General features: G+C 41.5%; 1 protein-coding gene and 59 non-coding genes across 60 annotated transcripts; 30 read left to right on the plus strand and 30 right to left on the minus strand.

Annotated features, from left to right (window-relative positions):
• Window positions 1-1,314: 1,314 nt before the first annotated feature.
• On the plus strand, window positions 1,315-2,399 carry LOC145224208 (uncharacterized). The gene has a single exon (XM_080090652.1). It carries the CDS (start codon window positions 1,335-1,337, stop codon window positions 2,112-2,114), a length of 780 nt encoding a protein of 259 aa, XP_079946778.1. The 5' UTR covers window positions 1,315-1,334; the 3' UTR covers window positions 2,115-2,399.
• A 416-nt stretch (window positions 2,400-2,815) lies between these two features.
• On the plus strand, window positions 2,816-2,897 carry Trnal-uag (transfer RNA leucine (anticodon UAG)). Its single transcript has one exon. It is a non-coding gene; the product is annotated as a tRNA-Leu (tRNA).
• An 81-nt stretch (window positions 2,898-2,978) lies between these two features.
• On the minus strand, window positions 2,979-3,051 carry Trnam-cau (transfer RNA methionine (anticodon CAU)). Its single transcript has one exon. It is a non-coding gene; the product is annotated as a tRNA-Met (tRNA).
• Window positions 3,052-3,470: 419 nt separating this feature from the next.
• Trnam-cau (transfer RNA methionine (anticodon CAU)) lies at window positions 3,471-3,543 on the minus strand. Its single transcript has one exon. It is a non-coding gene; the product is annotated as a tRNA-Met (tRNA).
• A 1,618-nt stretch (window positions 3,544-5,161) lies between these two features.
• On the minus strand, window positions 5,162-5,234 carry Trnam-cau (transfer RNA methionine (anticodon CAU)). Its single transcript has one exon. It is a non-coding gene; the product is annotated as a tRNA-Met (tRNA).
• Window positions 5,235-5,483: 249 nt separating this feature from the next.
• Window positions 5,484-5,565, plus strand: Trnal-uag (transfer RNA leucine (anticodon UAG)). The gene has a single exon. It is a non-coding gene; the product is annotated as a tRNA-Leu (tRNA).
• A 405-nt stretch (window positions 5,566-5,970) lies between these two features.
• On the plus strand, window positions 5,971-6,052 carry Trnal-uag (transfer RNA leucine (anticodon UAG)). The gene has a single exon. It is a non-coding gene; the product is annotated as a tRNA-Leu (tRNA).
• An 83-nt stretch (window positions 6,053-6,135) lies between these two features.
• On the minus strand, window positions 6,136-6,208 carry Trnam-cau (transfer RNA methionine (anticodon CAU)). The gene has a single exon. It is a non-coding gene; the product is annotated as a tRNA-Met (tRNA).
• Window positions 6,209-6,457: 249 nt separating this feature from the next.
• Trnal-uag (transfer RNA leucine (anticodon UAG)) lies at window positions 6,458-6,539 on the plus strand. Its single transcript has one exon. It is a non-coding gene; the product is annotated as a tRNA-Leu (tRNA).
• An 82-nt stretch (window positions 6,540-6,621) lies between these two features.
• On the minus strand, window positions 6,622-6,694 carry Trnam-cau (transfer RNA methionine (anticodon CAU)). Its single transcript has one exon. It is a non-coding gene; the product is annotated as a tRNA-Met (tRNA).
• A 249-nt stretch (window positions 6,695-6,943) lies between these two features.
• Trnaf-aaa (transfer RNA phenylalanine (anticodon AAA)) lies at window positions 6,944-7,025 on the plus strand. Its single transcript has one exon. It is a non-coding gene; the product is annotated as a tRNA-Phe (tRNA).
• Window positions 7,026-7,429: 404 nt separating this feature from the next.
• On the plus strand, window positions 7,430-7,511 carry Trnal-uag (transfer RNA leucine (anticodon UAG)). The gene has a single exon. It is a non-coding gene; the product is annotated as a tRNA-Leu (tRNA).
• Window positions 7,512-7,593: 82 nt separating this feature from the next.
• On the minus strand, window positions 7,594-7,666 carry Trnam-cau (transfer RNA methionine (anticodon CAU)). The gene has a single exon. It is a non-coding gene; the product is annotated as a tRNA-Met (tRNA).
• Window positions 7,667-7,915: 249 nt separating this feature from the next.
• Trnaf-aaa (transfer RNA phenylalanine (anticodon AAA)) lies at window positions 7,916-7,997 on the plus strand. Its single transcript has one exon. It is a non-coding gene; the product is annotated as a tRNA-Phe (tRNA).
• Window positions 7,998-8,567: 570 nt separating this feature from the next.
• On the minus strand, window positions 8,568-8,640 carry Trnam-cau (transfer RNA methionine (anticodon CAU)). The gene has a single exon. It is a non-coding gene; the product is annotated as a tRNA-Met (tRNA).
• A 249-nt stretch (window positions 8,641-8,889) lies between these two features.
• Trnal-aag (transfer RNA leucine (anticodon AAG)) lies at window positions 8,890-8,971 on the plus strand. Its single transcript has one exon. It is a non-coding gene; the product is annotated as a tRNA-Leu (tRNA).
• An 82-nt stretch (window positions 8,972-9,053) lies between these two features.
• Window positions 9,054-9,126, minus strand: Trnam-cau (transfer RNA methionine (anticodon CAU)). The gene has a single exon. It is a non-coding gene; the product is annotated as a tRNA-Met (tRNA).
• Window positions 9,127-9,375: 249 nt separating this feature from the next.
• Trnaf-aaa (transfer RNA phenylalanine (anticodon AAA)) lies at window positions 9,376-9,457 on the plus strand. Its single transcript has one exon. It is a non-coding gene; the product is annotated as a tRNA-Phe (tRNA).
• A 404-nt stretch (window positions 9,458-9,861) lies between these two features.
• Trnal-aag (transfer RNA leucine (anticodon AAG)) lies at window positions 9,862-9,943 on the plus strand. Its single transcript has one exon. It is a non-coding gene; the product is annotated as a tRNA-Leu (tRNA).
• Window positions 9,944-10,347: 404 nt separating this feature from the next.
• On the plus strand, window positions 10,348-10,429 carry Trnaf-aaa (transfer RNA phenylalanine (anticodon AAA)). Its single transcript has one exon. It is a non-coding gene; the product is annotated as a tRNA-Phe (tRNA).
• Window positions 10,430-10,511: 82 nt separating this feature from the next.
• Trnam-cau (transfer RNA methionine (anticodon CAU)) lies at window positions 10,512-10,584 on the minus strand. Its single transcript has one exon. It is a non-coding gene; the product is annotated as a tRNA-Met (tRNA).
• Window positions 10,585-10,999: 415 nt separating this feature from the next.
• On the minus strand, window positions 11,000-11,072 carry Trnam-cau (transfer RNA methionine (anticodon CAU)). Its single transcript has one exon. It is a non-coding gene; the product is annotated as a tRNA-Met (tRNA).
• Window positions 11,073-11,321: 249 nt separating this feature from the next.
• On the plus strand, window positions 11,322-11,403 carry Trnal-uag (transfer RNA leucine (anticodon UAG)). Its single transcript has one exon. It is a non-coding gene; the product is annotated as a tRNA-Leu (tRNA).
• A 1,772-nt stretch (window positions 11,404-13,175) lies between these two features.
• Window positions 13,176-13,248, minus strand: Trnam-cau (transfer RNA methionine (anticodon CAU)). Its single transcript has one exon. It is a non-coding gene; the product is annotated as a tRNA-Met (tRNA).
• Window positions 13,249-13,497: 249 nt separating this feature from the next.
• On the plus strand, window positions 13,498-13,579 carry Trnal-uag (transfer RNA leucine (anticodon UAG)). Its single transcript has one exon. It is a non-coding gene; the product is annotated as a tRNA-Leu (tRNA).
• Window positions 13,580-13,984: 405 nt separating this feature from the next.
• On the plus strand, window positions 13,985-14,066 carry Trnal-uag (transfer RNA leucine (anticodon UAG)). Its single transcript has one exon. It is a non-coding gene; the product is annotated as a tRNA-Leu (tRNA).
• An 83-nt stretch (window positions 14,067-14,149) lies between these two features.
• Trnam-cau (transfer RNA methionine (anticodon CAU)) lies at window positions 14,150-14,222 on the minus strand. Its single transcript has one exon. It is a non-coding gene; the product is annotated as a tRNA-Met (tRNA).
• Window positions 14,223-14,471: 249 nt separating this feature from the next.
• Window positions 14,472-14,553, plus strand: Trnal-uag (transfer RNA leucine (anticodon UAG)). The gene has a single exon. It is a non-coding gene; the product is annotated as a tRNA-Leu (tRNA).
• Window positions 14,554-14,635: 82 nt separating this feature from the next.
• Trnam-cau (transfer RNA methionine (anticodon CAU)) lies at window positions 14,636-14,708 on the minus strand. Its single transcript has one exon. It is a non-coding gene; the product is annotated as a tRNA-Met (tRNA).
• Window positions 14,709-15,121: 413 nt separating this feature from the next.
• Trnam-cau (transfer RNA methionine (anticodon CAU)) lies at window positions 15,122-15,194 on the minus strand. The gene has a single exon. It is a non-coding gene; the product is annotated as a tRNA-Met (tRNA).
• A 415-nt stretch (window positions 15,195-15,609) lies between these two features.
• Window positions 15,610-15,682, minus strand: Trnam-cau (transfer RNA methionine (anticodon CAU)). Its single transcript has one exon. It is a non-coding gene; the product is annotated as a tRNA-Met (tRNA).
• A 249-nt stretch (window positions 15,683-15,931) lies between these two features.
• Trnal-uag (transfer RNA leucine (anticodon UAG)) lies at window positions 15,932-16,013 on the plus strand. The gene has a single exon. It is a non-coding gene; the product is annotated as a tRNA-Leu (tRNA).
• Window positions 16,014-16,095: 82 nt separating this feature from the next.
• Window positions 16,096-16,168, minus strand: Trnam-cau (transfer RNA methionine (anticodon CAU)). Its single transcript has one exon. It is a non-coding gene; the product is annotated as a tRNA-Met (tRNA).
• Window positions 16,169-16,583: 415 nt separating this feature from the next.
• On the minus strand, window positions 16,584-16,656 carry Trnam-cau (transfer RNA methionine (anticodon CAU)). The gene has a single exon. It is a non-coding gene; the product is annotated as a tRNA-Met (tRNA).
• A 415-nt stretch (window positions 16,657-17,071) lies between these two features.
• On the minus strand, window positions 17,072-17,144 carry Trnam-cau (transfer RNA methionine (anticodon CAU)). The gene has a single exon. It is a non-coding gene; the product is annotated as a tRNA-Met (tRNA).
• Window positions 17,145-17,393: 249 nt separating this feature from the next.
• On the plus strand, window positions 17,394-17,475 carry Trnal-uag (transfer RNA leucine (anticodon UAG)). The gene has a single exon. It is a non-coding gene; the product is annotated as a tRNA-Leu (tRNA).
• A 1,772-nt stretch (window positions 17,476-19,247) lies between these two features.
• Window positions 19,248-19,320, minus strand: Trnam-cau (transfer RNA methionine (anticodon CAU)). The gene has a single exon. It is a non-coding gene; the product is annotated as a tRNA-Met (tRNA).
• A 249-nt stretch (window positions 19,321-19,569) lies between these two features.
• Window positions 19,570-19,651, plus strand: Trnal-uag (transfer RNA leucine (anticodon UAG)). Its single transcript has one exon. It is a non-coding gene; the product is annotated as a tRNA-Leu (tRNA).
• A 405-nt stretch (window positions 19,652-20,056) lies between these two features.
• On the plus strand, window positions 20,057-20,138 carry Trnal-uag (transfer RNA leucine (anticodon UAG)). Its single transcript has one exon. It is a non-coding gene; the product is annotated as a tRNA-Leu (tRNA).
• Window positions 20,139-20,221: 83 nt separating this feature from the next.
• On the minus strand, window positions 20,222-20,294 carry Trnam-cau (transfer RNA methionine (anticodon CAU)). The gene has a single exon. It is a non-coding gene; the product is annotated as a tRNA-Met (tRNA).
• Window positions 20,295-20,543: 249 nt separating this feature from the next.
• On the plus strand, window positions 20,544-20,625 carry Trnal-uag (transfer RNA leucine (anticodon UAG)). Its single transcript has one exon. It is a non-coding gene; the product is annotated as a tRNA-Leu (tRNA).
• Window positions 20,626-20,707: 82 nt separating this feature from the next.
• Trnam-cau (transfer RNA methionine (anticodon CAU)) lies at window positions 20,708-20,780 on the minus strand. The gene has a single exon. It is a non-coding gene; the product is annotated as a tRNA-Met (tRNA).
• Window positions 20,781-21,193: 413 nt separating this feature from the next.
• Trnam-cau (transfer RNA methionine (anticodon CAU)) lies at window positions 21,194-21,266 on the minus strand. Its single transcript has one exon. It is a non-coding gene; the product is annotated as a tRNA-Met (tRNA).
• A 415-nt stretch (window positions 21,267-21,681) lies between these two features.
• Window positions 21,682-21,754, minus strand: Trnam-cau (transfer RNA methionine (anticodon CAU)). The gene has a single exon. It is a non-coding gene; the product is annotated as a tRNA-Met (tRNA).
• Window positions 21,755-22,003: 249 nt separating this feature from the next.
• Window positions 22,004-22,085, plus strand: Trnal-uag (transfer RNA leucine (anticodon UAG)). Its single transcript has one exon. It is a non-coding gene; the product is annotated as a tRNA-Leu (tRNA).
• Window positions 22,086-22,167: 82 nt separating this feature from the next.
• Trnam-cau (transfer RNA methionine (anticodon CAU)) lies at window positions 22,168-22,240 on the minus strand. The gene has a single exon. It is a non-coding gene; the product is annotated as a tRNA-Met (tRNA).
• Window positions 22,241-22,489: 249 nt separating this feature from the next.
• On the plus strand, window positions 22,490-22,571 carry Trnaf-aaa (transfer RNA phenylalanine (anticodon AAA)). The gene has a single exon. It is a non-coding gene; the product is annotated as a tRNA-Phe (tRNA).
• Window positions 22,572-22,653: 82 nt separating this feature from the next.
• Window positions 22,654-22,726, minus strand: Trnam-cau (transfer RNA methionine (anticodon CAU)). Its single transcript has one exon. It is a non-coding gene; the product is annotated as a tRNA-Met (tRNA).
• Window positions 22,727-23,141: 415 nt separating this feature from the next.
• Trnam-cau (transfer RNA methionine (anticodon CAU)) lies at window positions 23,142-23,214 on the minus strand. Its single transcript has one exon. It is a non-coding gene; the product is annotated as a tRNA-Met (tRNA).
• Window positions 23,215-23,463: 249 nt separating this feature from the next.
• Trnal-uag (transfer RNA leucine (anticodon UAG)) lies at window positions 23,464-23,545 on the plus strand. Its single transcript has one exon. It is a non-coding gene; the product is annotated as a tRNA-Leu (tRNA).
• A 568-nt stretch (window positions 23,546-24,113) lies between these two features.
• On the minus strand, window positions 24,114-24,186 carry Trnam-cau (transfer RNA methionine (anticodon CAU)). Its single transcript has one exon. It is a non-coding gene; the product is annotated as a tRNA-Met (tRNA).
• A 249-nt stretch (window positions 24,187-24,435) lies between these two features.
• Window positions 24,436-24,517, plus strand: Trnal-uag (transfer RNA leucine (anticodon UAG)). Its single transcript has one exon. It is a non-coding gene; the product is annotated as a tRNA-Leu (tRNA).
• Window positions 24,518-25,155: 638 nt separating this feature from the next.
• Trnal-uag (transfer RNA leucine (anticodon UAG)) lies at window positions 25,156-25,237 on the plus strand. Its single transcript has one exon. It is a non-coding gene; the product is annotated as a tRNA-Leu (tRNA).
• Window positions 25,238-25,319: 82 nt separating this feature from the next.
• On the minus strand, window positions 25,320-25,392 carry Trnam-cau (transfer RNA methionine (anticodon CAU)). Its single transcript has one exon. It is a non-coding gene; the product is annotated as a tRNA-Met (tRNA).
• Window positions 25,393-25,642: 250 nt separating this feature from the next.
• Trnal-uag (transfer RNA leucine (anticodon UAG)) lies at window positions 25,643-25,724 on the plus strand. Its single transcript has one exon. It is a non-coding gene; the product is annotated as a tRNA-Leu (tRNA).
• Window positions 25,725-26,129: 405 nt separating this feature from the next.
• Window positions 26,130-26,211, plus strand: Trnal-aag (transfer RNA leucine (anticodon AAG)). The gene has a single exon. It is a non-coding gene; the product is annotated as a tRNA-Leu (tRNA).
• A 149-nt stretch (window positions 26,212-26,360) lies between these two features.
• Trnal-uag (transfer RNA leucine (anticodon UAG)) lies at window positions 26,361-26,442 on the plus strand. The gene has a single exon. It is a non-coding gene; the product is annotated as a tRNA-Leu (tRNA).
• Window positions 26,443-26,524: 82 nt separating this feature from the next.
• Window positions 26,525-26,597, minus strand: Trnam-cau (transfer RNA methionine (anticodon CAU)). Its single transcript has one exon. It is a non-coding gene; the product is annotated as a tRNA-Met (tRNA).
• Window positions 26,598-26,847: 250 nt separating this feature from the next.
• Trnal-uag (transfer RNA leucine (anticodon UAG)) lies at window positions 26,848-26,929 on the plus strand. The gene has a single exon. It is a non-coding gene; the product is annotated as a tRNA-Leu (tRNA).
• Window positions 26,930-27,012: 83 nt separating this feature from the next.
• On the minus strand, window positions 27,013-27,085 carry Trnam-cau (transfer RNA methionine (anticodon CAU)). The gene has a single exon. It is a non-coding gene; the product is annotated as a tRNA-Met (tRNA).
• Between the last annotated feature and the right edge of the window lie 550 nt (window positions 27,086-27,635).

Consider the following 27,635-nt stretch of genomic DNA (forward strand, 5'->3'; position numbering starts at 1 on the left):
TGATCTATTGCGGACAGCAGACTTTAAAGCTTGCAAACTTTTCCTGAGGGGCGGTGCCAAGTTGTTGTGAGATTTATATTCCGTGTTAACCCTTGAGCTGAGGACAAGCTTTAAAGTCTGCTGTCCGCAATAGATCAGTGGTTATTTGCCGTTCTGACAAAGATGGCAAAATTGTTTTGGTCTCGTTTAAGGATTACAATGCGATAATGAAACGAGAGATGGCTGGCTATGAATTGGTTGCAACAGATGTACCCAGCCTGGAGGTCATGGTCAAGACCATAAAGACTGCTCTTGAACAATACGCAATCAAATTGTTCAAGTTGTCTGTCATATGTAAAGATCTACTTTTCACCACAGTTGGGATAAAACAGTCTGGCAACCAGTATCACAAGGTTCCAGGCCCAACTGCGAAGCAGTTTGCCAATAACAGCTCATCGTATGTTTACCCGCTGTTTAAAACCCACAAACTTACAACAGATGTGCTCACAAAGGTAACAGCTTTAGAGATTCCGGTAAGACTGCTCCAAGCGGTGGGCAGTACTTACCTCTCTCGCTGCACGTCGCTACTTGAACATTTGCTTAAGCCTATAAGTCTGGAATATTGCAGAAGTAACATCAATGAATACTGCTCAGATACCCAACATTATCTTAAGTGTTTAATCAATTGGCAGTCACGTATTGATCAGTCACGGGGAGACGGACTGGAACTCTTTATCGTGGCTGCTGATGTTGTGGGCCTCTATCTAAACATACCAAGGGATTTAATCCGCAAATCTCTCTCTTGTGCCCTCAAACGTCACTCCGGGTTTTCTTCCATGGCCCGTAAATGTCTGGCGGATATGGTGTTGTTCACTATCAATAATGCCATAATAAGGTATGGGGAAAATGCATACAAACAGCGTAAACGTATTGCCACCGGCGAAAATCATTCAGTGTCGCTTGCGAACATGGCTCTGCACTATGTTGTCGAAACAGCCACTGCAACTTTAAAGAAAGCGGAGATTTTTAAGCGGTATATAGATGACATCTTATGGATTTCATTTGGCCAAAGTACCACAACTGCCATCAAAAAAGCGCTATACGAGCCATTCCTTAAAGTTGGTCTTCAACTTACCATTAGGGAATTTTCTAACAGGGATGTGACTGGTCGCGTGGAATTTTTGGATGTAGCCCACTGCTATTCGAGTTCGGACAAACTGCATTTTATAACGCAAGACCATATCAAAGAAACATCCAAGAACCGCTGTTTTTTGCATGGGACGTCGCATCATCCTCGCTACATCTTTCGTGGGATTGTGTTGGGTGAAGCATGTAGGCTAAGAAGATTAAGTCAAATGCAGGACGACTACATGTTAAGCCTAGTAAGACTTCGTGAGAAGTGCCACCGTTCCGGTTTTCCTGTATTAATTACGGAGCAATGTTTGCAAGTAGCAAGAGAATGGGTACAGCGTTTCGCGCCGCCTAAAGAAAAAACAGACCAACATAGAATAGCTTGGGCTACATCGTTTCCACGGCTTCTCACGTTAACCACGAAAGAAAAGAATCTACAACCGCTCGCTAAAATCGTTTACAAAAATGCTTTAACCATCGGGAATGTTCTTACCAACTACAAAGGCTTGGCACATGGACGTATGAAACAAGTTGCCGACGGCCAATCGGGTCCTTGCAAAAAGTGCGCATTGTGTGGAAACCATGGCGTACATAAGGCGATGGTGTATGAGCAGTGTATTTTTGCCACTCGCAGCAAAGATATCAGATTAAAACAGGTGCTTGACTGCAAAAACTATGGTGTGTATGCGGCCACTTGCCGCATATGTAAAGAACAATACATCGGCCAAACCAAAAACCGGTTTAGCACCCGATGGAACCACCATAGATCGGTATGGAAAGAACACGATATTAAAGAAGGTAACGATAATGCAGCGCTGTTGCGCCATTACGCAGTTAAACACCCTGAACTCTTCGCCACCTATCCTGATATTGCCGAGTGTTTTTGTGCCACGTTTTTACAGCAGCCGCCTTTTAAAGACTTGGACGCTTGTGAAGCAAAGTGGCTCAAAATTACCCAAGCTACTATTAATATTCAAAAAATGGTTTTGCCCAGGGTGCGATAACTCCATTCATTATTTTATATCATTTTATTCTTTTACTGGTTTTTATCGATTTTATTTTGTATTTCATTTGGACTGGGTTGTTTGTTTGTGTTCACTCTAGAGTTTTTTCGTTGCCCGTGGACTAGACGGTTATCTCGTCTCTCCGCTTTTCCTTCTTTTTTATCTGGGTGTGCACTGTTCCCTTATCGCTTGTTGCAGTGTGTACTTTTTGTGTAGCTTAGACGCAGTTCTGTCGCAGATCTTGCATAGTCAGCAAGGGCTTGTAGCAGGTTGCCGTATCTCTTTGCTGTGTCTAATATGGTTTTAGTTCATTGCTTGGTTTGTTTTACTTTTACACTCGTTGTTTCACAGAACGACTGAAGATGCCCTTTTGGGGTGAAATATATATCGTTAAACAACTTTGTTGACTGATTTTGATTAGGAAGCACTGTTGCTTCGTCAATTATTCTCATGCAGATGCAAATTAAAATATTGTACCAAAAGTTAGCACCGAGTGAGGATCGAACTCATGACCTTGAGATTATGAGACTCACGCGCTGCCTACTGCGCCAACATATGGTGTAATAACATATGGTATGTGTTTATTTCTTCACCGGGGTCACATTTGTCTAAACTCTGGTTTGGAAATCCTCCACCATAGCGTTATTTGCCATCTATGTTGCATCAGATCACATTAACTTAGCAAAACACTGGTGTCATGTGGTGGCGTGGCCGGGTGGTCAAAGGCGCTGGTTTTAGGCACCAGTCATTTCGATGGCGTGGGTTCGAATCCCACCGCTGCCATTTCTTTGCACCTGTCAAAACTCCATGTATAATTTTTCTCTCTCTCATGCAGACGGAAAATAAAATATTGTACCAAAAGTTTGCCCCGAGTGAGGATCGAACTCACGACCTTGAGATTATGAGACTCACGCGCTGCCTACTGCGCCATCGAGGCTTGATGTAGGCTACTCATGCAAATTTGCATCCTTGTAACTAAAATATATGTATTTCGAAAAATAATGTGGGAATGCAGACAATGCGAATTTGTTTGGATACAAACTTGAGTTGATCAACAACATATGGTATGTGTTTATTTCTTAATCGGGGTCAAATTTGTCTAAACTTTGGTTGCAAACCCTCTACCACATCGTTATTTGCCATCTATGTTGCATCAGATCACATTAACATAGCAAAACACTGTTCTCGTGTGGTAGCGTGTCCGAGTGGTCAAAGTCGCTGGTTTAAGGCACCAGTCATTTCGATGGCGTGGGTTCGAATCCCACCGCTGCCATTTCTTTGTACCTGTCATCAATTCCATGTATATTTGTTTCTCTGTCTCATGCAGATGGAAAATAAAATATTGTACCAAAAGTTTGCCTCGAGTGAGGATCGAACTCACGACCTTGAGATTATGAGACTCACGCGCTGCCTACTGCGCCATCGAGGCTTGATGACCTCATGCAAATTTGCATCCTTGTAACTAAAATATATGTATTTCGACAAATAATGTGGGAATGCAGACAATGCCAATTTGTTTAGATACAAACTTGAGTTGATCAACAACATATGGTATACGTTTGTTTCTTCTTCGGGGTCAATTTTATCTAAACTTTGGTTGCAAACACTCTACCACATCGTTATTTGCCATCTCTGTTGCATCAGATCACATTAACTTAGCAAAACACTGTTCTCGTGTGGTAGCGTGTCCGAGTGGTCAAAGTCGCTGGTTTTAGGCACCAGGCATTTCCATGGCGTGGGTTCGAATCCCACCGCTGCCATTTCTTTGTACCTGTCATCAACTCCATGTATATTTGTGTCTCTGTCTCGTGCAGATGGAAAATAAAATATTGTACCAAAAGTTTGCCCAGAGTAAGGAACGAACTCACGACCTTCAGATGATGAGACTCACGCGCTGCCTACTGCGCCATCGAGGCTTGATGTGCTCATGCAAATTTTCATCCTTGTAACTAAAATATATGTATTTCGAAAAATAATGTGGGAATGCAGACAATGCCAATTTGTTTGGATACAAACTTGAGTTGATCAACAACATATGGTATGTGTTTATTTCTTCTTCGGGGTCAATTTTGTCTAAACTTTGGTTGAAAACCCTCTACCACATCGTTATTTGCCATCTCTGTTGCATCAGATCACATTAACTTAGCAAAACACTGTTCTCATGTGGTAGCCTGGCCGAGTGGTCAAAGTCGCTGGTTTTAGGCACCAGGCATTTCGATGGCGCGGGTTCGAATCTCACCGCTGCCATTTCTTTGCACCTGTCAAAAAATCCATGTATAAATATTTTTCTGTGTCATGGAGTTGGAAAATAAAATATTGTACCAAAATTTGGCCTGAGTAAGGAACGAACTCATGACTTTGAGATTATGAGACTCACGCGCTGCCTACTGCGCCATCGACTCTTGATGTACTCATTCAAATTTGCATCATTGTGACTAAAATATATGTATTTCGAAAAATAATGTGGGAATGCAGACAATGCCAATTTGTTTGGATACAAACTTGAGTTGATCAACAACATATGGTATGTGTTTATTTCTTCTTCGGGGTCAATTTTGTCTAAACTTTGGTTGCAAACCCTCTACCACATCGTTATTTGCCATCTCTGTTGCATCAGATCACATTAACTTAGCAAAACACTGTTCTCATTTGGTAGCGTGGCCGGGTGGTCTTAGGCGCAGGTTTTAGGCACCAGTCATTTCGATGGCGTGGGTTGGAATCCCACCGCTGCCATTTCTTTGCACCTGTCAAAACTCCATGTGTTTATTTCTTCTTCGGCGTCAATTTTGTCTAAACTTTGGTTGCCACCCCTCTACCACATCGTTATTTGCCATCTCTGTTGCATCAGATCACATTAACTTAGCAAAACACTGTTCTCATTTGGTAGCGTGGCCGGGTGGTCTTAGGCGCAGGTTTTAGGCACCAGTCATTTCGATGGCGTGGGTTGGAATCCCACCGCTGCCATTTCTTTGCACCTGTCAAAAACTCCATGTATAATTTTTTCTCTGTCTCATGCAGACGGAAAATAAAATATTGTACCAAAAGTTTGCCCCGAGTGAGGATCGAACTCACGACCTTGAGATTATGAGACTCACGCGCTGCCTACTGCGCCATCGAGGCTTGATGACCTCATGCAAATTTGCTTCCTTGTAACTAAAATATATGTATTTCGACAAATAATGTGCGAATGCAGACAATGCCAATTTGTTTGGATACAAACTTGAGTTGATCAACAACATATGGTATGTGTTTATTTCTTAATCGGGGTCAAATTTGTCTAAACTTTGGTTGCAAACCCTCTACTACATCGTTATTTGCCATCTCTGTTGCATCAGATCACATTAACTTAACAAACCATCATTCACATGTGGTAGCGTGGCCGAGTGGTCTAAGGCGCTGGTTTTAGGCACCAGTCATTTCGATGGCGTGGGTTCTAATCCCACCGCTGCCATTTCTTTGCACCTGTCAAAACTCCATGTAAAATTTTTTCTCTGTCTCATGCAGATGGAAAATAAAATATTGTACCAAAAGTTTGTCCCGAGTGAGGATCGAACTCCCGACCTTGAGATTATGAGACTCACGCGCTGCCTACTGCGCCATCGAGGCTTGATGTACTCATGCAAATTTGCATCCTTGTAACTAAAATATATGTATTTCGACAAATAATGTGCGAATGCAGACAATGCCAATTTGTTTGGATACAAACTTGAGTTGATCAACAACATATGGTATGTGTTTATTTCTTAATCGGGGTCAAATTTGTTTAAACGTTGGTTGCAAACCCTCTACCACATCGTTATTTGCCATCTATGTTTGCATCAGATCACATTAACATAGCAAAACACTCTTCTCATGTGGTAGCGTGGCCGAGTGGTCTAAGGCGCTGGTTTTAGGCACCAGTCATTTCGATGGCGTGGGTTGGAATCCCACCGCTGCCATTTCTTTGCACCTGTCAAATACTCCATGTGTAATTTTTTCTCTGTGTCATGCACTTGGAAAATAAAATATTGTTCCAAAAGTTTGCCCCGAGTGAGGATCGAACTCACGACCTTGAGATTATGAGACTCACGCGCTGCCTACTGCGCCATCGAGGCTTGATGACCTCATGCAAATTTGCATCCTTGTAACTAAAATATATGTATTTCGACAAATAATGTGCGAATGCAGACAATGCCAATTTGTTTGGATACAAACTTGAGTTCATCAACAACATATGGTATGTGTTTATTTCTTAATCGGGATAAATTTTGTCTAAACTTTGGTTGCAAACCCTCTACTACATCGTTATTTGCCATCTCTGTTGCATCAGATCACATTAACTTAACAAACCATCATTCACATGTGGTAGCGTGGCCGAGTGGTCTAAGGCGCTGGTTTTAGGCACCAGTCATTTCGATGGCGTGGGTTCGAATCCCACCGCTGCCATTTCTTTGCACCTGTCAAAACTCCATGTGTAATTTTTTCTCTGTCTCATGCAGATGGAAAATAAAATATTGTACCAAAAGTTTGCCCCGAGTGAGGATCGAACTCACGACCTTGAGATTATGAGACTCACGCGCTGCCTACTGCGCCATCGAAGCTTGATGACCTCATGCAAATTTGCATCCTTGTAACTAAAATATATGTATTTCGACAAATAATGTGCGAATGCAGACAATGCCAATTTGTTTGGATACAAACTTGAGTTGATCAACAACATATGGTATGTGTTTATTTCTTAATCGGGGTCAATTTTGTCTAAACTTTGGTTGCAAACCCTCTACTACATCGTTATTTGCCATCTCTGTTGCATCAGATCACATTAACTTAACAAACCATCATTCACATGTGGTAGCGTGGCCGAGTGGTCTAAGTCGCTGGTTTAAAGCACCAGTCATTTCGATGGCGTGGGTTCGAATCCCACCGCTGCCATTTCTTTGCACCTGTCAAAACTCCATGTATAATTTTTTCTCTGTCCCATGCACTTGAAAAATAAAATATTGTTCCAAAAGTTTTCCCCGAGTGAGGATCGAACTCACGACCTTGAGATTATGAGACTCACGCGCTGCCTACTGCGCCATCGAGGCTTGATGACCTCATGTAAATTTGCATCCTTGTAACTAAAATATATGTATTTCGACCAATAATGTGCGAATGCAGACAATGCCAATTTGTTTGGATACAAACTTGAGTTGATCAACAACATATGGTATGTGTTTATTTCTTAATCGGGGTAAATTTTGTCTAAACTTTGGTTGCAAACCCTCTACTACATCGTTATTTGCCATCTCTGTTGCATCAGATCACATTAACTTAACAAACCATCATTCACATGTGGTAGCGTGGCCGAGTGGTCTAAGGCGCTGGTTTTAGGCACCAGTCATTTCGATGGCGTGGGTTCGAATCCCACCGCTGCCATTTCTTTGCACCTGTCAAAACTCCATGTGTAATTTTTTCTCTGTCTCATGCAGATGGAAAATAAAATATTGTACCAAAAGTTTGCCCCGAGTGAGGATCGAACTCACGACCTTGAGATTATGAGACTCACGCGCTGCCTACTGCGCCATCGAAGCTTGATGACCTCATGCAAATTTGCATCCTTGTAACTAAAATATATGTATTTCGAAAAATAATGTGCGAATGCAGACAATGCCAATTTGTTTGGATACAAACTTGAGTTCATCAACAACATATGGTATGTGTTTATTTCTTAATCGGGGTCAATTTTGTCTAAACTTTGGTTGCAAACCCTCTACTACATCGTTATTTGCCATCTCTGTTGCATCAGATCACATTAACTTAACAAACCATCATTCACATGTGGTAGCGTGGCCGAGTGGTCTAAGTCGCTGGTTTAAAGCACCAGTCATTTCGATGGCGTGGGTTCGAATCCCACCGCTGCCATTTCTTTGCACCTGTCAAAACTACATGGATAATTTTTTCTCTGTCCCATGCACTTGGAAAATAAAATATTGTTCCAAAAGTTTGGCCCGAGTGAGGATCGAACTCACGACCTTGAGATTATGAGACTCACGCGCTGCCTACTGCGCCATCGAGGCTTGATTACCTCATGCAAATTTGCATCCTTGTAACTAAAATATATGTATTTCGAAAAATAATGTGGGAATGCAGACAATGCCAATTTGTTTGGATATAAATTTGAGTTGATCAACAAACTATATGGTATGTGTTTATTTCTTAATCGGGGTCAAATTTGTCTAAACTTTGGTTGCAAACCCTCTACCACATCGTTATTTGCCATCTCTGTTGCATCAGATCACATTAACTTAACAAACCATCATTCACATGTGGTAGCGTGGCCGAGTGGTCTAAGTCGCTGGTTTAAGGCACCATTCATTTCGATGGCGTGGGTTCGAATCCCACCGCTGCCATTTCTTTGCACCTGTCAAAACTACATGGATAATTTTTTCTCTGTCTCATGCAGACGGAAAATAATATATTGTATCAAAAGTTTGCCCCGAGTGAGGATCGAACTCACGACCTTGAGATTATGAGACTCACGCGCTGCCTACTGCGCCATCGAGGCTTGATGACCTCATGTAAATTTGCATCCTTGTAACTAAAATATATGTATTTCGACCAATAATGTGCGAATGCAGACAATGCCAATTTGTTTGGATACAAACTTGAGTTGATCAACAACATGTGGTATGTGTTTATTTCTTAATCGGGGTAAATTTTGTCTAAACTTTGGTTGCAAACCCTCTACTACATCGTTATTTGCCATCTCTGTTGCATCAGATCACATTAACTTAACAAACCATCATTCACATGTGGTAGCGTGGCCGAGTGGTCTAAGGCGCTGGTTTAAGGCACCAGTCATTTCGATGGCGTGGGTTCGAATCCCACCGCTGCCATTTCTTTGCACCTGTCAAAACTCCATGTGTAATTTTTTCTCTGTCTCATGCACTTGAAAAATAAAATATTGTACCAAAAGTTTGCCCCGAGTGAGGATCGAACTCACGACCTTGAGATTATGAGACTCACGCGCTGCCTACTGCGCCATCGAAGCTTGATGACCTCATGCAAATTTGCATCCTTGTAACTAAAATATATGTATTTCGACAAATAATGTGCGAATGCAGACAATGCCAATTTGTTTGGATACAAACTTGAGTTGATCAACAACATATGGTATGTGTTTATTTCTTAATCGGGGTCAATTTTGTCTAAACTTTGGTTGCAAACCCTCTACTACATCGTTATTTGCCATCTCTGTTGCATCAGATCACATTAACTTAACAAACCATCATTCACATGTGGTAGCGTGGCCGAGTGGTCTAAGTCGCTGGTTTAAAGCACCAGTCATTTCGATGGCGTGGGTTCGAATCCCACCGCTGCCATTTCTTTGCACCTGTCAAAACTCCATGTATAATTTTTTCTCTGTCCCATGCACTTGAAAAATAAAATATTGTTCCAAAAGTTTTCCCCGAGTGAGGATCGAACTCACGACCTTGAGATTATGAGACTCACGCGCTGCCTACTGCGCCATCGAGGCTTGATGACCTCATGTAAATTTGCATCCTTGTAACTAAAATATATGTATTTCGACCAATAATGTGCGAATGCAGACAATGCCAATTTGTTTGGATACAAACTTGAGTTGATCAACAACATATGGTATGTGTTTATTTCTTAATCGGGGTCAATTTTGTCTAAACTTTGGTTGCAAACCCTCTACTACATCGTTATTTGCCATCTCTGTTGCATCAGATCACATTAACTTAACAAACCATCATTCACATGTGGTAGCGTGGCCGAGTGGTCTAAGGCGCTGGTTTAAGGCACCAGTCATTTCGATGGCGTGGGTTCGAATCCCACCGCTGCCATTTCTTTGCACCTGTCAAAACTCCATGTGTAATTTTTTCTCTGTCTCATGCAGATGGAAAATAAAATATTGTACCAAAAGTTTGCCCCGAGTGAGGATCGAACTCACGACCTTGAGATTATGAGACTCACGCCCTGCCTACTGCGCCATCGAAGCTTGATGACCTCATGCAAATTTGCATCCTTGTAACTGAAATATATGTATTTCGACAAATAATGTGGGAATGCAGACAATGCCAATTTGTTTGGATACAAACTTGAGTTCATCAACAACATATGGTATGTGTTTATTTCTTAATCGGGGTCAATTTTGTCTAAACTTTGGTTGCAAACCCTCTACTACATCGTTATTTGCCATCTCTGTTGCATCAGATCACATTAACTTAACAAACCATCATTCACATGTGGTAGCGTGGCCGAGTGGTCTAAGTCGCTGGTTTAAAGCACCAGTCATTTCGATGGCGTGGGTTCGAATCCCACCGCTGCCATTTCTTTGCACCTGTCAAAACTCCATGTATAATTTTTTCTCTGTCCCATGCACTTGGAAAATAAAATATTGTTCCAAAAGTTTGCCCCGAGTGAGGATCGAACTCACGACCTTGAGATTATGAGACTCACGCGCTGCCTACTGCGCCATCGAGGCTTGATTACCTCATGCAAATTTGCATCCTTGTAACTAAAATATATGTATTTCGAAAAATAATGTGGGAATGCAGACAATGCCAATTTGTTTGGATATAAATTTGAGTTGATCAACAAACTATATGGTATGTGTTTATTTCTTAATCGGGGTCAAATTTGTCTAAACTTTGGTTGCAAACCCTCTACCACATCGTTATTTGCCATCTCTGTTGCATCAGATCACATTAACTTAACAAACCATCATTCGCATGTGGTAGCGTGGCCGAGTGGTCTAAGTCGCTGGTTTAAGGCACCATTCATTTCGATGGCGTGGGTTCGAATCCCACCGCTGCCATTTCTTTGCACCTGTCAAAACTACATGGATAATTTTTTCTCTGTCTCATGCAGACGGAAAATAATATATTGTATCAAAAGTTTGCCCCGAGTGAGGATCGAACTCACGACCTTGAGATTATGAGACTCACGCGCTGCCTACTGCGCCATCGAGGCTTGATGACCTCATGTAAATTTGCATCCTTGTAACTAAAATATATGTATTTCGACAAATAATGTGCGAATGCAGACAATGCCAATTTGTTTGGATACAAACTTGAGTTGATCAACAACATGTGGTATGTGTTTATTTCTTAATCGGGGTCAATTTTGTCTAAACTTTGGTTGCAAACCCTCTACCACATCGTTATTTGACATCTCTGTTGCACCAGATCACATTAACTTAACAAACCATCATTCATATGTGGTAGCGTGGCCGAGTGGTCTAAGGCGCTGGTTTTAGGCACCAGTCATTTCGATGGCGTGGGTTCGAATCCCACCGCTGCCATTTCTTTGCACCTGTCAAAACTCCATGTGTAATTTTTTCTCTGTCTCATGCAGATGGAAAATAAAATATTGTACCAAAATTTGGCCTGAGTAAGGAACGAACTCATGACTTTGAGATTATGAGACTCACGCGCTGCCTACTGCGCCATCGACGCTTGATGTACTCATTCAAATTTGCATCATTGTGACTAAAATATATGTATTTCGAAAAATAATGTGGGAATCCAGACAATGCCAATTTGTTTGGATACAAACTTGAGTTGATCAACAACATATGGTATGTGTTTATTTCTTCTTCGGGGTCAATTTTGTCTAAACTTTGGTTGCAAACACTCTACCACATCGTTATTTGCCATCTCTGTTGCATCAGATCACATTAACTTAGCAAAACACTGTTCTCGTGTGGTAGCGTGTCCGAGTGGTCAAAGTCGCTGGTTTTAGGCACCAGGCATTTCCATGGCGTGGGTTCGAATCCCACCGCTGCCATTTCTTTGTACCTGTCATCAACTCCATGTATATTTGTGTCTCTGTCTCGTGCAGATGGAAAATAAAATATTGTACCAAATGTTTGCCCAGAGTAAGGAACGAACTCACGACCTTCAGATTATGAGATTCACGCGCTGCCTACTGCGCCATCGAGGCTTGATGTGCTCATGCAAATTTTCATCCTTGTAACTAAAATATATGTATTTCGAAAAATAATGTGGGAATGCAGACAATGCCAATTTGTTTGGATACAAACTTGAGTTGATCAACAACATATGGTATGTGTTTATTTCTTCTTCGGGGTCAATTTTGTCTAAACTTTGGTTGAAAACCCTCTACCACATCGTTATTTGCCATCTCTGTTGCATCAGATCACATTAACTTAGCAAAACACTGTTCTCATGTGGTAGCCTGGCCGAGTGGTCAAAGTCGCTGGTTTTAGGCACCAGGCATTTCGATGGCGCGGGTTCGAATCTCACCGCTGCCATTTCTTTGCACCTGTCAAAAAATCCATGTATAAATATTTTTCTGTGTCATGGAGTTGGAAAATAAAATATTGTACCAAAATTTGGCCTGAGTAAGGAACGAACTCATGACTTTGAGATGATGAGACTCACGCGCTGCCTACTGCGCCATCGACTCTTGATGTACTCATTCAAATTTGCATCATTGTGACTAAAATATATGTATTTCGAAAAATAATGTGGGAATGCAGACAATGCCAATTTGTTTGGATACAAACTTGAGTTGATCAACAACATATGGTATGTGTTTATTTCTTCTTCGGGATCAATTTTGTCTAAACTTTGGTTGCAAACCCTCTACCACATCGTTATTTGCCATCTCTGTTGCATCAGATCACATTAACTTAGCAAAACACTGTTCTCATTTGGTAGCGTGGCCGGGTGGTCTTAGGCGCAGGTTTTAGGCACCAGTCATTTCGATGGCGTGGGTTGGAATCCCACCGCTGCCATTTCTTTGCACCTGTCAAAACTCCATGTGTTTATTTCTTCTTCGGCGTCAATTTTGTCTAAACTTTGGTTGCCACCCCTCTACCACATCGTTATTTGCCATCTCTGTTGCATCAGATCACATTAACTTAGCAAAACACTGTTCTCATTTGGTAGCGTGGCCGGGTGGTCTTAGGCGCAGGTTTTAGGCACCAGTCATTTCGATGGCGTGGGTTGGAATCCCACCGCTGCCATTTCTTTGCACCTGTCAAAAACTCCATGTATAATTTTTTCTCTGTCTCATGCAGACGGAAAATAAAATATTGTACCAAAAGTTTGCCCCGAGTGAGGATCGAACTCACGACCTTGAGATTATGAGACTCACGCGCTGCCTACTGCGCCATCGAGGCTTGATGACCTCATGCAAATTTGCTTCCTTGTAACTGAAATATATGTATTTCGACAAATAATGTGCGAATGCAGACAATGCCAATTTGTTTGGATACAAACTTGAGTTGATCAACAACATATGGTATGTGTTTATTTCTTAATCGGGGTCAATTTTGTCTAAACTTTGGTTGCAAACCCTCTACTACATCGTTATTTGCCATCTCTGTTGCATCAGATCACATTAACTTAACAAACCATCATTCACATGTGGAAGCGTGGCCGAGTGGTCTAAGGCGCTGGTTTTAGGCACCAGACATTTCGATGGCGTGGGTTCGAATCCCACCGCTGCCATTTCTTTGCACCTGTCAAAACTCCATGTAAAATTTTTTCTCTGTCTCATGCAGATGGAAAATAAAATATTGTACCAAAAGTTTGTCCCGAGTGAGGATCGAACTCCCGACCTTGAGATTATGAGACTCACGCGCTGCCTACTGCGCCATCGAGGCTTGATGTACTCATGCAAATTTGCATCCTTGTAACTAAAATATATGTATTTCGACAAATAATGTGCGAATGCAGACAATGCCAATTTGTTTGGATACAAACTTGAGTTGATCAACAACATATGGTATGTGTTTATTTCTTAATCGGGGTCAAATTTGTTTGAACGTTCGTTGCAAACCCTCTACCACATCGTTATTTGCCATCTATGTTTGCATCAGATCACATTAACATAGCAAAACACTCTTCTCATGTGGTAGCGTGGCCGAGTGGTCTAAGGCGCTGGTTTTAGGCACCAGTCATTTCGATGGCGTGGGTTGGAATCCCACCGCTGCCATTTCTTTGCACCTGTCAAATATTCCATGTGTAATTTTTTCTCTGTCTCATGCACTTGGAAAATAAAATATTGTTCCAAAAGTTTGCCCCGAGTGAGGATCGAACTCACGACCTTGAGATTATGAGACTCACGCGCTGCCTACTGCGCCATCGAGGCTTGATGACCTCATGCAAATTTGCATCCTTGTAACTAAAATATATGTATTTCGACAAATAATGTGCGAATGCAGACAATGCCAATTTGTTTGGATACAAACTTGAGTTCATCAACAACATATGGTATGTGTTTATTTCTTAATCGGGGTAAATTTTGTCTAAACTTTGGTTGCAAACCCTCTACTACATCGTTATTTGCCATCTCTGTTGCATCAGATCACATTAACTTAACAAACCATCATTCACATGTGGTAGCGTGGCCGAGTGGTCTAAGGCGCTGGTTTTAGGCACCAGTCATTTCGATGGCGTGGGTTCGAATCCCACCGCTGCCATTTCTTTGCACCTGTCAAAACTCCATGTGTAATTTTTTCTCTGTCTCATGCAGATGGAAAATAAAATATTGTACCAAAAGTTTGCCCCGAGTGAGGATCGAACTCACGACCTTGAGATTATGAGACTCACGCGCTGCCTACTGCGCCATCGAAGCTTGATGACCTCATGCAAATTTGCATCCTTGTAACTAAAATATATGTATTTCGACAAATAATGTGCGAATGCAGACAATGCCAATTTGTTTGGATACAAACTTGAGTTCATCAACAACATATGGTATGTGTTTATTTCTTAATCGGGGTCAATTTTGTCTAAACTTTGGTTGCAAACCCTCTACTACATCGTTATTTGCCATCTCTGTTGCATCAGATCACATTAACTTAACAAACCATCATTCACATGTGGTAGCGTGGCCGAGTTGTCTAAGTCGCTGGTTTAAAGCACCAGTCATTTCGATGGCGTGGGTTCGAATCCCACCGCTGCCATTTCTTTGCACCTGTCAAAACTCCATGTATAATTTTTTCTCTGTCTCATGCAGATGGAAAATAAAATATTGTACCAAAAGTTTGCCCCGAGTGAGGATCGAACTCACGACCTTGAGATTATGAGACTCACGCGCTGCCTACTGCGCCATCGAGGCTTGATTACCTCATGCAAATTTGCATCCTTGTAACTAAAATATATGTATTTCGAAAAATAATGTGGGAATGCAGACAATGCCAATTTGTTTGGATATAAATTTGAGTTGATCAACAAACTATATGGTATGTGTTTATTTCTTAATCGGGGTCAAATTTGTCTAAACTTTGGTTGCAAACCCTCTACCACATCGTTATTTGCCATCTCTGTTGCATCAGATCACATTAACTTAACAAACCATCATTCACATGTGGTAGCGTGGCCGAGTGGTCTAAGTCGCTGGTTTAAGGCACCATTCATTTCGATGGCGTGGGTTCGAATCCCACCGCTGCCATTTCTTTGCACCTGTCAAAACTACATGGATAATTTTTTCTCTGTCTCATGCAGACGGAAAATAATATATTGTATCAAAAGTTTGCCCCGAGTGAGGATCGAACTCACGACCTTGAGATTATGAGACTCACGCGCTGCCTACTGCGCCATCGAGGCTTGATGACCTCATGTAAATTTGCATCCTTGTAACTAAAATATATGTATTTCGACCAATAATGTGCGAATGCAGACAATGCCAATTTGTTTGGATACAAACTTGAGTTGATCAACATCATGTGGTATGTGTTTATTTCTTAATCGGGGTAAATTTTGTCTAAACTTTGGTTGCAAACCCTCTACTACATCGTTATTTGCCATCTCTGTTGCATCAGATCACATTAACTTAACAAACCATCATTCACATGTGGTAGCGTGGCCGAGTGGTCTAAGGCGCTGGTTTTAGGCACCAGTCATTTCGATGGCGTGGGTTCGAATCCCACCGCTGCCATTTCTTTGCACCTGTCAAAACTCCATGTGTAATTTTTTCTCTGTCTCATGCAGATGGAAAATAAAATATTGTACCAAAAGTTTGCCCCGAGTGAGGATCGAACTCACGACCTTGAGATTATGAGACTCACGCGCTGCCTACTGCGCCATCGAAGCTTGATGACCTCATGCAAATTTGCATCCTTGTAACTGAAATATATGTATTTCGACAAATAATGTGGGAATGCAGACAATGCCAATTTGTTTGGATATAAATTTGAGTTGATCAACAAACTATATGGTATGTGTTTATTTCTTAATCGGGGTCAAATTTGTCTAAACTTTGGTTGCAAACCCTCTACCACATCGTTATTTGCCATCTCTGTTGCATCAGATCACATTAACTTAACAAACCATCATTCACATGTGGTAGCGTGGCCGAGTGGTCTAAGTCGCTGGTTTAAGGCACCATTCATTTCGATGGCGTGGGTTCGAATCCCACCGCTGCCATTTCTTTGCACCTGTCAAAACTACATGGATAATTTTTTCTCTGTCTCATGCAGACGGAAAATAATATATTGTATCAAAAGTTTGCCCCGAGTGAGGATCGAACTCACGACCTTGAGATTATGAGACTCACGCGCTGCCTACTGCGCCATCGAGGCTTGATTACCTTATGCAAATTTGCATCCTTGTAACTAAAATATATGTATTTCGAAAAATAATGTGGGAATGCAGACAATGCCAATTTGTTTGGATATAAATTTGAGTTGATCAACAAACTATATGGTATGTGTTTATTTCTTAATCGGGGTCAAATTTGTCTAAACTTTGGTTGCAAACCCTCTACCACATCGTTATTTGCCATCTCTGTTGCATCAGATCACATTAACTTAACAAACCATCATTCGCATGTGGTAGCGTGGCCGAGTGGTCTAAGTCGCTGGTTTAAGGCACCATTCATTTCGATGGCGTGGGTTCGAATCCCACCGCTGCCATTTCTTTGCACCTGTCAAAACTACATGGATAATTTTTTCTCTGTCTCATGCAGACGGAAAATAATATATTGTATCAAAAGTTTGCCCCGAGTGAGGATCGAACTCACGACCTTGAGATTATGAGACTCACGCGCTGCCTACTGCGCCATCGAGGCTTGATGACCTCATGTAAATTTGCATCCTTGTAACTAAAATATATGTATTTCGACAAATAATGTGCGAATGCAGACAATGCCAATTTGTTTGGATACAAACTTGAGTTGATCAACAACATGTGGTATGTGTTTATTTCTTAATCGGGGTCAATTTTGTCTAAACTTTGGTTGCAAACCCTCTACCACATCGTTATTTGACATCTCTGTTGCACCAGATCACATTAACTTAACAAACCATCATTCATATGTGGTAGCGTGGCCGAGTGGTCTAAGGCGCTGGTTTTAGGCACCAGTCATTTCGATGGCGTGGGTTCGAATCCCACCGCTGCCATTTCTTTGCACCTGTCAAAACTCCATGTGTAATTTTTTCTCTGTCTCATGCAGATGGAAAATAAAATATTGTACCAAAATTTGGCCTGAGTAAGGAACGAACTCATGACTTTGAGATTATGAGACTCACGCGCTGCCTACTGCGCCATCGACGCTTGATGTACTCATTCAAATTTGCATCATTGTGACTAAAATATATGTATTTCGAAAAATAATGTGGGAATCCAGACAATGCCAATTTGTTTGGATACAAACTTGAGTTGATCAACAACATATGGTATGTGTTTATTTCTTCTTCGGGGTCAATTTTGTCTAAACTTTGGTTGCAAACACTCTACCACATCGTTATTTGCCATCTCTGTTGCATCAGATCACATTAACTTAGCAAAACACTGTTCTCGTGTGGTAGCGTGTCCGAGTGGTCAAAGTCGCTGGTTTTAGGCACCAGGCATTTCCATGGCGTGGGTTCGAATCCCACCGCTGCCATTTCTTTGTACCTGTCATCAACTCCATGTATATTTGTGTCTCTGTCTCGTGCAGATGGAAAATAAAATATTGTACCAAATGTTTGCCCAGAGTAAGGAACGAACTCACGACCTTCAGATTATGAGATTCACGCGCTGCCTACTGCGCCATCGAGGCTTGATGTGCTCATGCAAATTTGCATCCTTGTAACTAAAATATATGTATTTCGAAAAATAATGTGGGAATGCAGACAATGCCAATTTGTTTGGATACAAACTTGAGTTGATCAACAACATATGGTATGTGTTTATTTCTTCTTCGGGGTCAATTTTGTCTAAACTTTGGTTGAAAAACCTCTACCACATCGTTATTTGCCATCTCTGTTGCATCAGATCACATTAACTTAGCAAAACACTGTTCTCATGTGGTAGCCTGGCCGAGTGGTCAAAGTCGCTGGTTTTAGGCACCAGGCATTTCGATGGCGCGGGTTCGAATCTCACCGCTGCCATTTCTTTGCACCTGTCAAAAAATCCATGTATAAATATTTTTCTGTGTCATGGAGTTGGAAAATAAAATATTGTACCAAAATTTGGCCTGAGTAAGGAACGAACTCATGACTTTGAGATGATGAGACTCACGCGCTGCCTACTGCGCCATCGACTCTTGATGTACTCATTCAAATTTGCATCATTGTGACTAAAATATATGTATTTCGAAAAATAATGTGGGAATGCAGACAATGCCAATTTGTTTGGATACAAACTTGAGTTGATCAACAACATATGGTATGTGTTTATTTCTTCTTCGGGATCAATTTTGTCTAAACTTTGGTTGCAAACCCTCTACCACATCGTTATTTGCCATCTCTGTTGCATCAGATCACATTAACTTAGCAAAACACTGTTCTCATTTGGTAGCGTGGCCGGGTGGTCTTAGGCGCAGGTTTTAGGCACCAGTCATTTCGATGGCGTGGGTTGGAATCCCACCGCTGCCATTTCTTTGCACCTGTCAAAACTCCATGTGTTTATTTCTTCTTCGGCGTCAATTTTGTCTAAACTTTGGTTGCCACCCCTCTACCACATCGTTATTTGCCATCTCTGTTGCATCAGATCACATTAACTTAGCAAAACACTGTTCTCATTTGGTAGCGTGGCCGGGTGGTCTTAGGCGCAGGTTTTAGGCACCAGTCATTTCGATGGCGTGGGTTGGAATCCCACCGCTGCCATTTCTTTGCACCTGTCAAAAACTCCATGTATAATTTTTTCTCTGTCTCATGCAGACGGAAAATAAAATATTGTACCAAAAGTTTGCCCCGAGTGAGGATCGAACTCACGACCTTGAGATTATGAGACTCACGCGCTGCCTACTGCGCCATCGAGGCTTGATGACCTCATGCAAATTTGCTTCCTTGTAACTGAAATATATGTATTTCGACAAATAATGTGCGAATGCAGACAATGCCAATTTGTTTGGATACAAACTTGAGTTGATCAACAACATATGGTATGTGTTTATTTCTTAATCGGGGTCAATTTTGTCTAAACTTTGGTTGCAAACCCTCTACTACATCGTTATTTGCCATCTCTGTTGCATCAGATCACATTAACTTAACAAACCATCATTCACATGTGGAAGCGTGGCCGAGTGGTCTAAGGCGCTGGTTTTAGGCACCAGTCATTTCGATGGCGTGGGTTCGAATCCCACCGCTGCCATTTCTTTGCACCTGTCAAAACTCCATGTAAAATTTTTTCTCTGTCTCATGCAGATGGAAAATAAAATATTGTACCAAAAGTTTGTCCCGAGTGAGGATCGAACTCCCGACCTTGAGATTATGAGACTCACGCGCTGCCTACTGCGCCATCGAGGCTTGATGTACTCATGCAAATTTGCATCCTTGTAACTAAAATATATGTATTTCGACAAATAATGTGCGAATGCAGACAATGCCAATTTGTTTGGATACAAACTTGAGTTGATCAACAACATATGGTATGTGTTTATTTCTTAATCGGGGTCAAATTTGTTTGAACGTTGGTTGCAAACCCTCTACCACATCGTTATTTGCCATCTATGTTTGCATCAGATCACATTAACATAGCAAAACACTCTTCTCATGTGGTAGCGTGGCCGAGTGGTCTAAGGCGCTGGTTTTAGGCACCAGTCATTTCGATGGCGTGGGTTGGAATCCCACCGCTGCCATTTCTTTGCACCTGTCAAATACTCCATGTGTAATTTTTTCTCTGTCTCATGCACTTGGAAAATAAAATATTGTTCCAAAAGTTTGCCCCGAGTGAGGATCGAACTCACGACCTTGAGATTATGAGACTCACGCGCTGCCTACTGCGCCATCGAGGCTTGATGACCTCATGCAAATTTGCATCCTTGTAACTAAAATATATGTATTTCGACAAATAATGTGCGAATGCAGACAATGCCAATTTGTTTGGATACAAACTTGAGTTCATCAACAACATATGGTATGTGTTTATTTCTTAATCGGGGTAAATTTTGTCTAAACTTTGGTTGCAAACCCTCTACTACATCGTTATTTGCCATCTCTGTTGCATCAGATCACATTAACTTAACAAACCATCATTCACATGTGGTAGCGTGGCCGAGTGGTCTAAGGCGCTGGTTTTAGGCACCAGTCATTTCGATGGCGTGGGTTCGAATCCCACCGCTGCCATTTCTTTGCACCTGTCAAAACTCCATGTGTAATTTTTTCTCTGTCTCATGCAGATGGAAAATAAAATATTGTACCAAAAGTTTGCCCCGAGTGAGGATCGAACTCACGACCTTGAGATTATGAGACTCACGCGCTGCCTACTGCGCCATCGAAGCTTGATGACCTCATGCAAATTTGCATCCTTGTAACTAAAATATATGTATTTCGACAAATAATGTGCGAATGCAGACAATGCCAATTTGTTTGGATACAAACTTGAGTTCATCAACAACATATGGTATGTGTTTATTTCTTAATCGGGGTCAATTTTGTCTAAACTTTGGTTGCAAACCCTCTACTACATCGTTATTTGCCATCTCTGTTGCATCAGATCACATTAACTTAACAAACCATCATTCACATGTGGTAGCGTGGCCGAGTTGTCTAAGTCGCTGGTTTAAAGCACCAGTCATTTCGATGGCGTGGGTTCGAATCCCACCGCTGCCATTTCTTTGCACCTGTCAAAACTCCATGTATAATTTTTTCTCTGTCTCATGCAGATGGAAAATAAAATATTGTACCAAAAGTTTGCCCCGAGTGAGGATCGAACTCACGACCTTGAGATTATGAGACTCACGCGCTGCCTACTGCGCCATCGAGGCTTGATTACCTCATGCAAATTTGCATCCTTGTAACTAAAATATATGTATTTCGAAAAATAATGTGGGAATGCAGACAATGCCAATTTGTTTGGATATAAATTTGAGTTGATCAACAAACTATATGGTATGTGTTTATTTCTTAATCGGGGTCAAATTTGTCTAAACTTTGGTTGCAAACCCTCTACCACATCATTATTTGCCATCTCTGTTGCATCAGATCACATTAACTTAACAAACCATCATTCACATGTGGTAGCGTGGCCGAGTGGTCTAAGTCGCTGGTTTAAGGCACCATTCATTTCGATGGCGTGGGTTCGAATCCCACCGCTGCCATTTCTTTGCACCTGTCAAAACTACATGGATAATTTTTTCTCTGTCTCATGCAGACGGAAAATAATATATTGTATCAAAAGTTTGCCCCGAGTGAGGATCGAACTCACGACCTTGAGATTATGAGACTCACGCGCTGCCTACTGCGCCATCGAGGCTTGATGACCTCATGTAAATTTGCATCCTTGTAACTAAAATATATGTATTTCGACCAATAATGTGCGAATGCAGACAATGCCAATTTGTTTGGATACAAACTTGAGTTGATCAACATCATGTGGTATGTGTTTATTTCTTAATCGGGGTAAATTTTGTCTAAACTTTGGTTGCAAACCCTCTACTACATCGTTATTTGCCATCTCTGTTGCATCAGATCACATTAACTTAACAAACCATCATTCACATGTGGTAGCGTGGCCGAGTGGTCTAAGGCGCTGGTTTTAGGCACCAGTCATTTCGATGGCGTGGGTACGAATCCCACCGCTGCCATTTCTTTGCACCTGTCAAAACTCCATGTGTAATTTTTTCTCTGTCTCATGCAGATGGAAAATAAAATATTGTACCAAAAGTTTGCCCCGAGTGAGGATCGAACTCACGACCTTGAGATTATGAGACTCACGCGCTGCCTACTGCGCCATCGAAGCTTGATGACCTCATGCAAATTTGCATCCTTGTAACTGAAATATATGTATTTCGACAAATAATGTGCGAATGCAGACAATGCCAATTTGTTTGGATACAAACTTGAGTTCATCAACAACATACGGTATGTGTTTATTTCTTAATCGGGGTCAATTTTGTCTAAACTTTGGTTGCAAACCCTCTACTACATCGTTATTTGCCATCTCTGTTGCATCAGATCACATTAACTTAACAAACCATCATTCACATGTGGTAGCGTGGCCGAGTGGTCTAAGTCGTTGGTTTAAAGCACCAGTCATTTCGATGGCGTGGGTTCGAATCCCACCGCTGCCATTTCTTTGCACCTGTCAAAACTCCATGTATAATTTTTTCTCTTTCCCATGCACTTGGAAAATAAAATATTGTTCCAAAAGTTTGCCCCGAGTGAGGATCGAACTCACGACCTTGAGATTATGAGACTCACGCGCTGCCTACTGCGCCATCGAGGCTTGATTACCTCATGCAAATTTGCATCCTTGTAACTAAAATATATGTATTTCGAAAAATAATGTGGGAATGCAGACAATGCCAATTTGTTTGGATATAAATTTGAGTTGATCAACAAACTATATGGTATGTGTTTATTTCTTAATCGGGGTCAAATTTGTCTAAACTTTGGTTGCAAACCCTCTACCACATCGTTATTTGCCATCTCTGTTGCATCAGATCACATTAACTTAACAAACCATCATTCGCATGTGGTAGCGTGGCCGAGTGGTCTAAGTCGCTGGTTTAAGGCACCATTCATTTCGATGGCGTGGGTTCGAATCCCACCGCTGCCATTTCTTTGCACCTGTCAAAACTACATGGATAATTTTTTCTCTGTCTCATGCAGACGGAAAATAATATATTGTATCAAAAGTTTGCCCCGAGTGAGGATCGAACTCACGACCTTGAGATTATGAGACTCACGCGCTGCCTACTGCGCCATCGAGGCTTGATGACCTCATGTAAATTTGCATCCTTGTAACTAAAATATATGTATTTCGACAAATAATGTGCGAATGCAGACAATGCCAATTTGTTTGGATACAAACTTGAGTTGATCAACAACATGTGGTATGTGTTTATTTCTTAATCGGGGTCAATTTTGTCTAAACTTTGGTTGCAAACCCTCTACCACATCGTTATTTGACATCTCTGTTGCACCAGATCACATTAACTTAACAAACCATCATTCATATGTGGTAGCGTGGCCGAGTGGTCTAAGGCGCTGGTTTTAGGCACCAGTCATTTCGATGGCGTGGGTTCGAATCCCACCGCTGCCATTTCTTTGCACCTGTCAAAACTCCATGTGTAATTTTTTCTCTGTCTCATGCAGATGGAAAATAAAATATTGTACCAAAATTTGGCCTGAGTAAGGAACGAACTCATGACTTTGAGATTATGAGACTCACGCGCTGCCTACTGCGCCATCGACGCTTGATGTACTCATTCAAATTTGCATCATTGTGACTAAAATATATGTATTTCGAAAAATAATGTGGGAATGCAGACAATGCCAATTTGTTTGGATACAAACTTGAGTTGATCAACAACATATGGTATGTGTTTATTTCTTCTTCTGGGTCAATTTTGTCTAAACTTTGGTTGCAAACCCTCTACCACATCGTTATTTGCCATCTCTGTTGCATCAGATCACATTAACTTAGCAAAACACTGTTCTCATTTGGTAGCGTGGCCGGGTGGTCTTAGGCGCTGGTTTTAGGCACCAGTCATTTCGATGGCGTGGGTTCGAATCCCACCGCTGCCATTTCTTTGCACCTGTCAAAAACTCCATGTATAATTTTTTCTCTGTCTCATGCAGACGGAAAATAAAATATTGTACCAAAAGTTTGCCCCGAGTGAGGATCGAACTCACGACCTTGAGATTATGAGACTCACGCGCTGCCTACTGCGCCATCGAGGCTTGATGACCTCATGCAAATTTGCATCCTTGTAACTAAAATATATGTATTTCGACAAATAATGTGCGAATGCAGACAATGCCTATTTGTTTGGATACAAACTTGAGTTGATCAACAACATATGGTATGTGTTTATTTCTTAATCGGGGTCAATTTTGTCTAAACTTTGGTTGCAAACCCTCTACTACATCGTAATTTGCCATCTCTGTTGCATCAGATCACATTAACTTAACAAACCATCATTCACATGTGGTAGCGTGGCCGAGTGGTCTAAGGCGCTGGTTTTAGGCACCAGTCATTTCGATGGCGTGGGTTCGAATCCCACCGCTGCCATTTCTTTGCACCTGTCAAAACTCCATGTGTTCATTTCTTCTTCGGTGTCAATTTTGTCTAAACTTTGGTTGCAAACCCTCTACCACATCGTTATTTGCCATCTCTGTTGCATCAGATCACATTAACTTAGCAAAACACTGTTCTCATTTGGTAGCGTGGCCGGGTGGTCTAAGGCGCTGGTTTTAGGCATCAGTCATTTCGATGGCGTGGGTTCGAATCCCACCGCTGCCATTTCTTTGCACCTGTCAAAAACTCCATGTATAATTTTTTCTCTGTCTCATGCAGACGGAAAATAAAATATTGTACCAAAAGTTTGCCCCGAGTGAGGATCGAATTCACGACCTTGAGATTATGGGACTCACGCGCTGCCTACTGCGCCATCGAGGCTTGATGACCTCATGTAAATTTGCATCCTTGTAACTGAAATATATGTATTTCGACAAATAATGTGCGAATGCAGACAATGCCAATTTGTTTGGATACAAACTTGAGTTGATCAACAAACTATATGGTATGTGTTTATTTCTAAATCGGGGTAAATTTTGTCTAAACTTTGGTTGCAAACCCTCTACTACATCGTTATTTGCCATCTCTGTTGCATCAGATCACATTAACATAACAAACCATCATTCACATGTGGTAGCGTGGCCGAGTGGTCTAAGGCGCTGGTTTTAGGCACCAGTCATTTCGATGGCGTGGGTTCGAATCCCACCGCTGCCATTTCTTTGCACCTGTCAAAACTCCATGTAAAATTTTTTCTCTGTCTCATGCAGATGGAAAATAAAATATTGTACCAAAAGTTTGTCCCGAGTGAGGATCGAACTCACGACCTTGAGATTATGAGACTCACGCGCTGCCTACTGCGCCATCGAGGCTTGATGTACTCATGCAAATTTGCATCCTTGTAACTAAAATATATGTATTTCGACAAATAATGTGCGAATGCAGACAATGCCAATTTGTTTGGATACAAACTTGAGTTGATCAACAACATATGGTATGTGTTTATTTCTTAATCGGGGTCAAATTTGTTTAAACGTTGGTTGCAAACCCTCTACCACATCGTTATTTGCCATCTATGTTTGCATCAGATCACATTAACATAGCAAAACACTCTTCTCATGTGGTAGCGTGGCCGAGTGGTCTTAGGCGCTGGTTTTAGGCACCAGTCATTTCGATGGCGTGGGTTCGAATCCCACCGCTGCCATTTCTTTGCACCTGTCAAAAACTCCATGTATAATTTTTTCTCTGTCTCATGCAGACGGAAAATAAAATATTGTACCAAAAGTTTGCCCCGAGTGAGGATCGAACTCACGACCTTGAGATTATGAGACTCACGCGCTGCCTACTGCGCCATCGTAGCTTGATGACCTCATGCAAATTTGCATCCTTGTAACTGAAATATATGTATTTCGACAAATAATGTGCGAATGCAGACAATGCCAATTTGTTTGGATACAAACTTGAGTTCATCAAAAACATATGGTATGTGTTTATTTCTTAATCGGGGTCAATTTTGTCTAAACTTTGGTTGCAAACCCTCTACTACATCGTTATTTGCCATCTCTGTTGCATCAGATCACATTAACTTAACAAACCATCATTCACATGTGGTAGCGTGGCCGAGTGGTCTAAGGCGCTGGTTTAAGGCACCAGTCATTTCGATGGCGTGGGTTCGAATCCCACCGCTGCCATTTCTTTGCACCTGTCAAAACTCCATGTATTTATTTCTTCTTCGGGGTCAATTTTGTCTAAACTTTGGTTGCAAACCCTCTACCACATCGTTATTTGCCATCTCTGTTGCATCAGATCACATTAACTTAACAAACCATCATTCACATGTGGTAGCGTGGCCGAGTGGTCTAAGGCGCTGGTTTTAGGCACCAGTCATTTCGATGGCGTGGGTTCGAATCCCACCGCTGCCATTTCTTTGCACCTGTCAAAACTCCATGTAAAATTTTTTCTCTGTCTCATGCAGATGGAAAATAAAATATTGTACCAAAAGTTTGTCCCGAGTGAGGATCGAACTCACGACCTTGAGATTATGAGACTCACGCGCTGCCTACTGCGCCATCGAGGCTTGATGTACTCATGCAAATTTGCATCCTTGTAACTAAAATATATGTATTTCGACAAATAATGTGCGAATGCAGACAATGCCAATTTGTTTGGATACAAACTTGAGTTGATCAACAACATATGGTATGTGTTTATTTCTTAATCGGGGTCAAATTTGTTTAAACGTTGGTTGCAAACCCTCTACCACATCGTTATTTGCCATCTATGTTTGCATCAGATCACACTAACATAGCAAAACACTCTTCTCATGTGGTAGCGTGGCCGAGTGGTCTAAGGCGCTGGTTTTAGGCACCAGTCATTTCGATGGCGTGGGTTGGAATCCCACCGCTGCCATTTCTTTGCACCTGTCAAATACTCCATGTGTAATTTTTTCTCTGTGTCATGCACTTGGAAAATAAAATATTGTTCCAAAAGTTTGCCCCGAGTGAGGATCGAACTCACGACCTTGAGATTATGAGACTCACGCGCTGCCTACTGCGCCATCGAGGCTTGATTACCTCATGCAAATTTGCATCCTTGTAACTAAAATATATGTATTTCGAAAAATAATGTGGGAATGCAGACAATGCCAATTTGTTTGGATATAAATTTGAGTTGATCAACAAACTATATGGTATGTGTTTATTTCTTAATCGGGGTCAAATTTGTCTAAACTTTGGTTGCAAACCCTCTACCACATCGTTATTTGCCATCTCTGTTGCATCAGATCACATTAACTTAACAAATCATCATTCACATGTGGTAGCGTGGCCGAGTGGTCTAAGTCGCTGGTTTAAGGCACCTTTCATTTCGATGGCGTGGGTTCGAATCCCGCCGCTGCCATTTCTTTTCACCTGTCAAAACTACATGGATAATTTTTTCTCTGTCTCATGCAGACGGAAAATAAAATATTGTATCAAAAGTTTGCCCCGAGTGAGGATCGAATTCACGACCTTGAGATTATGAGACTCACGCGCTGCCTACTGCGCCATCGAGGCTTGATGACCTCATGTAAATTTGCATCCTTGTAACTAAAATATATGTATTTCGACCAATAATG

The sequence above is a fragment of the Phallusia mammillata genome, chromosome 4, assembly GCF_965637545.1.
Source record: "Phallusia mammillata chromosome 4, kaPhaMamm4.hap1.1, whole genome shotgun sequence".
Taxonomy (NCBI): Eukaryota; Metazoa; Chordata; class Ascidiacea; order Phlebobranchia; family Ascidiidae; genus Phallusia; species Phallusia mammillata.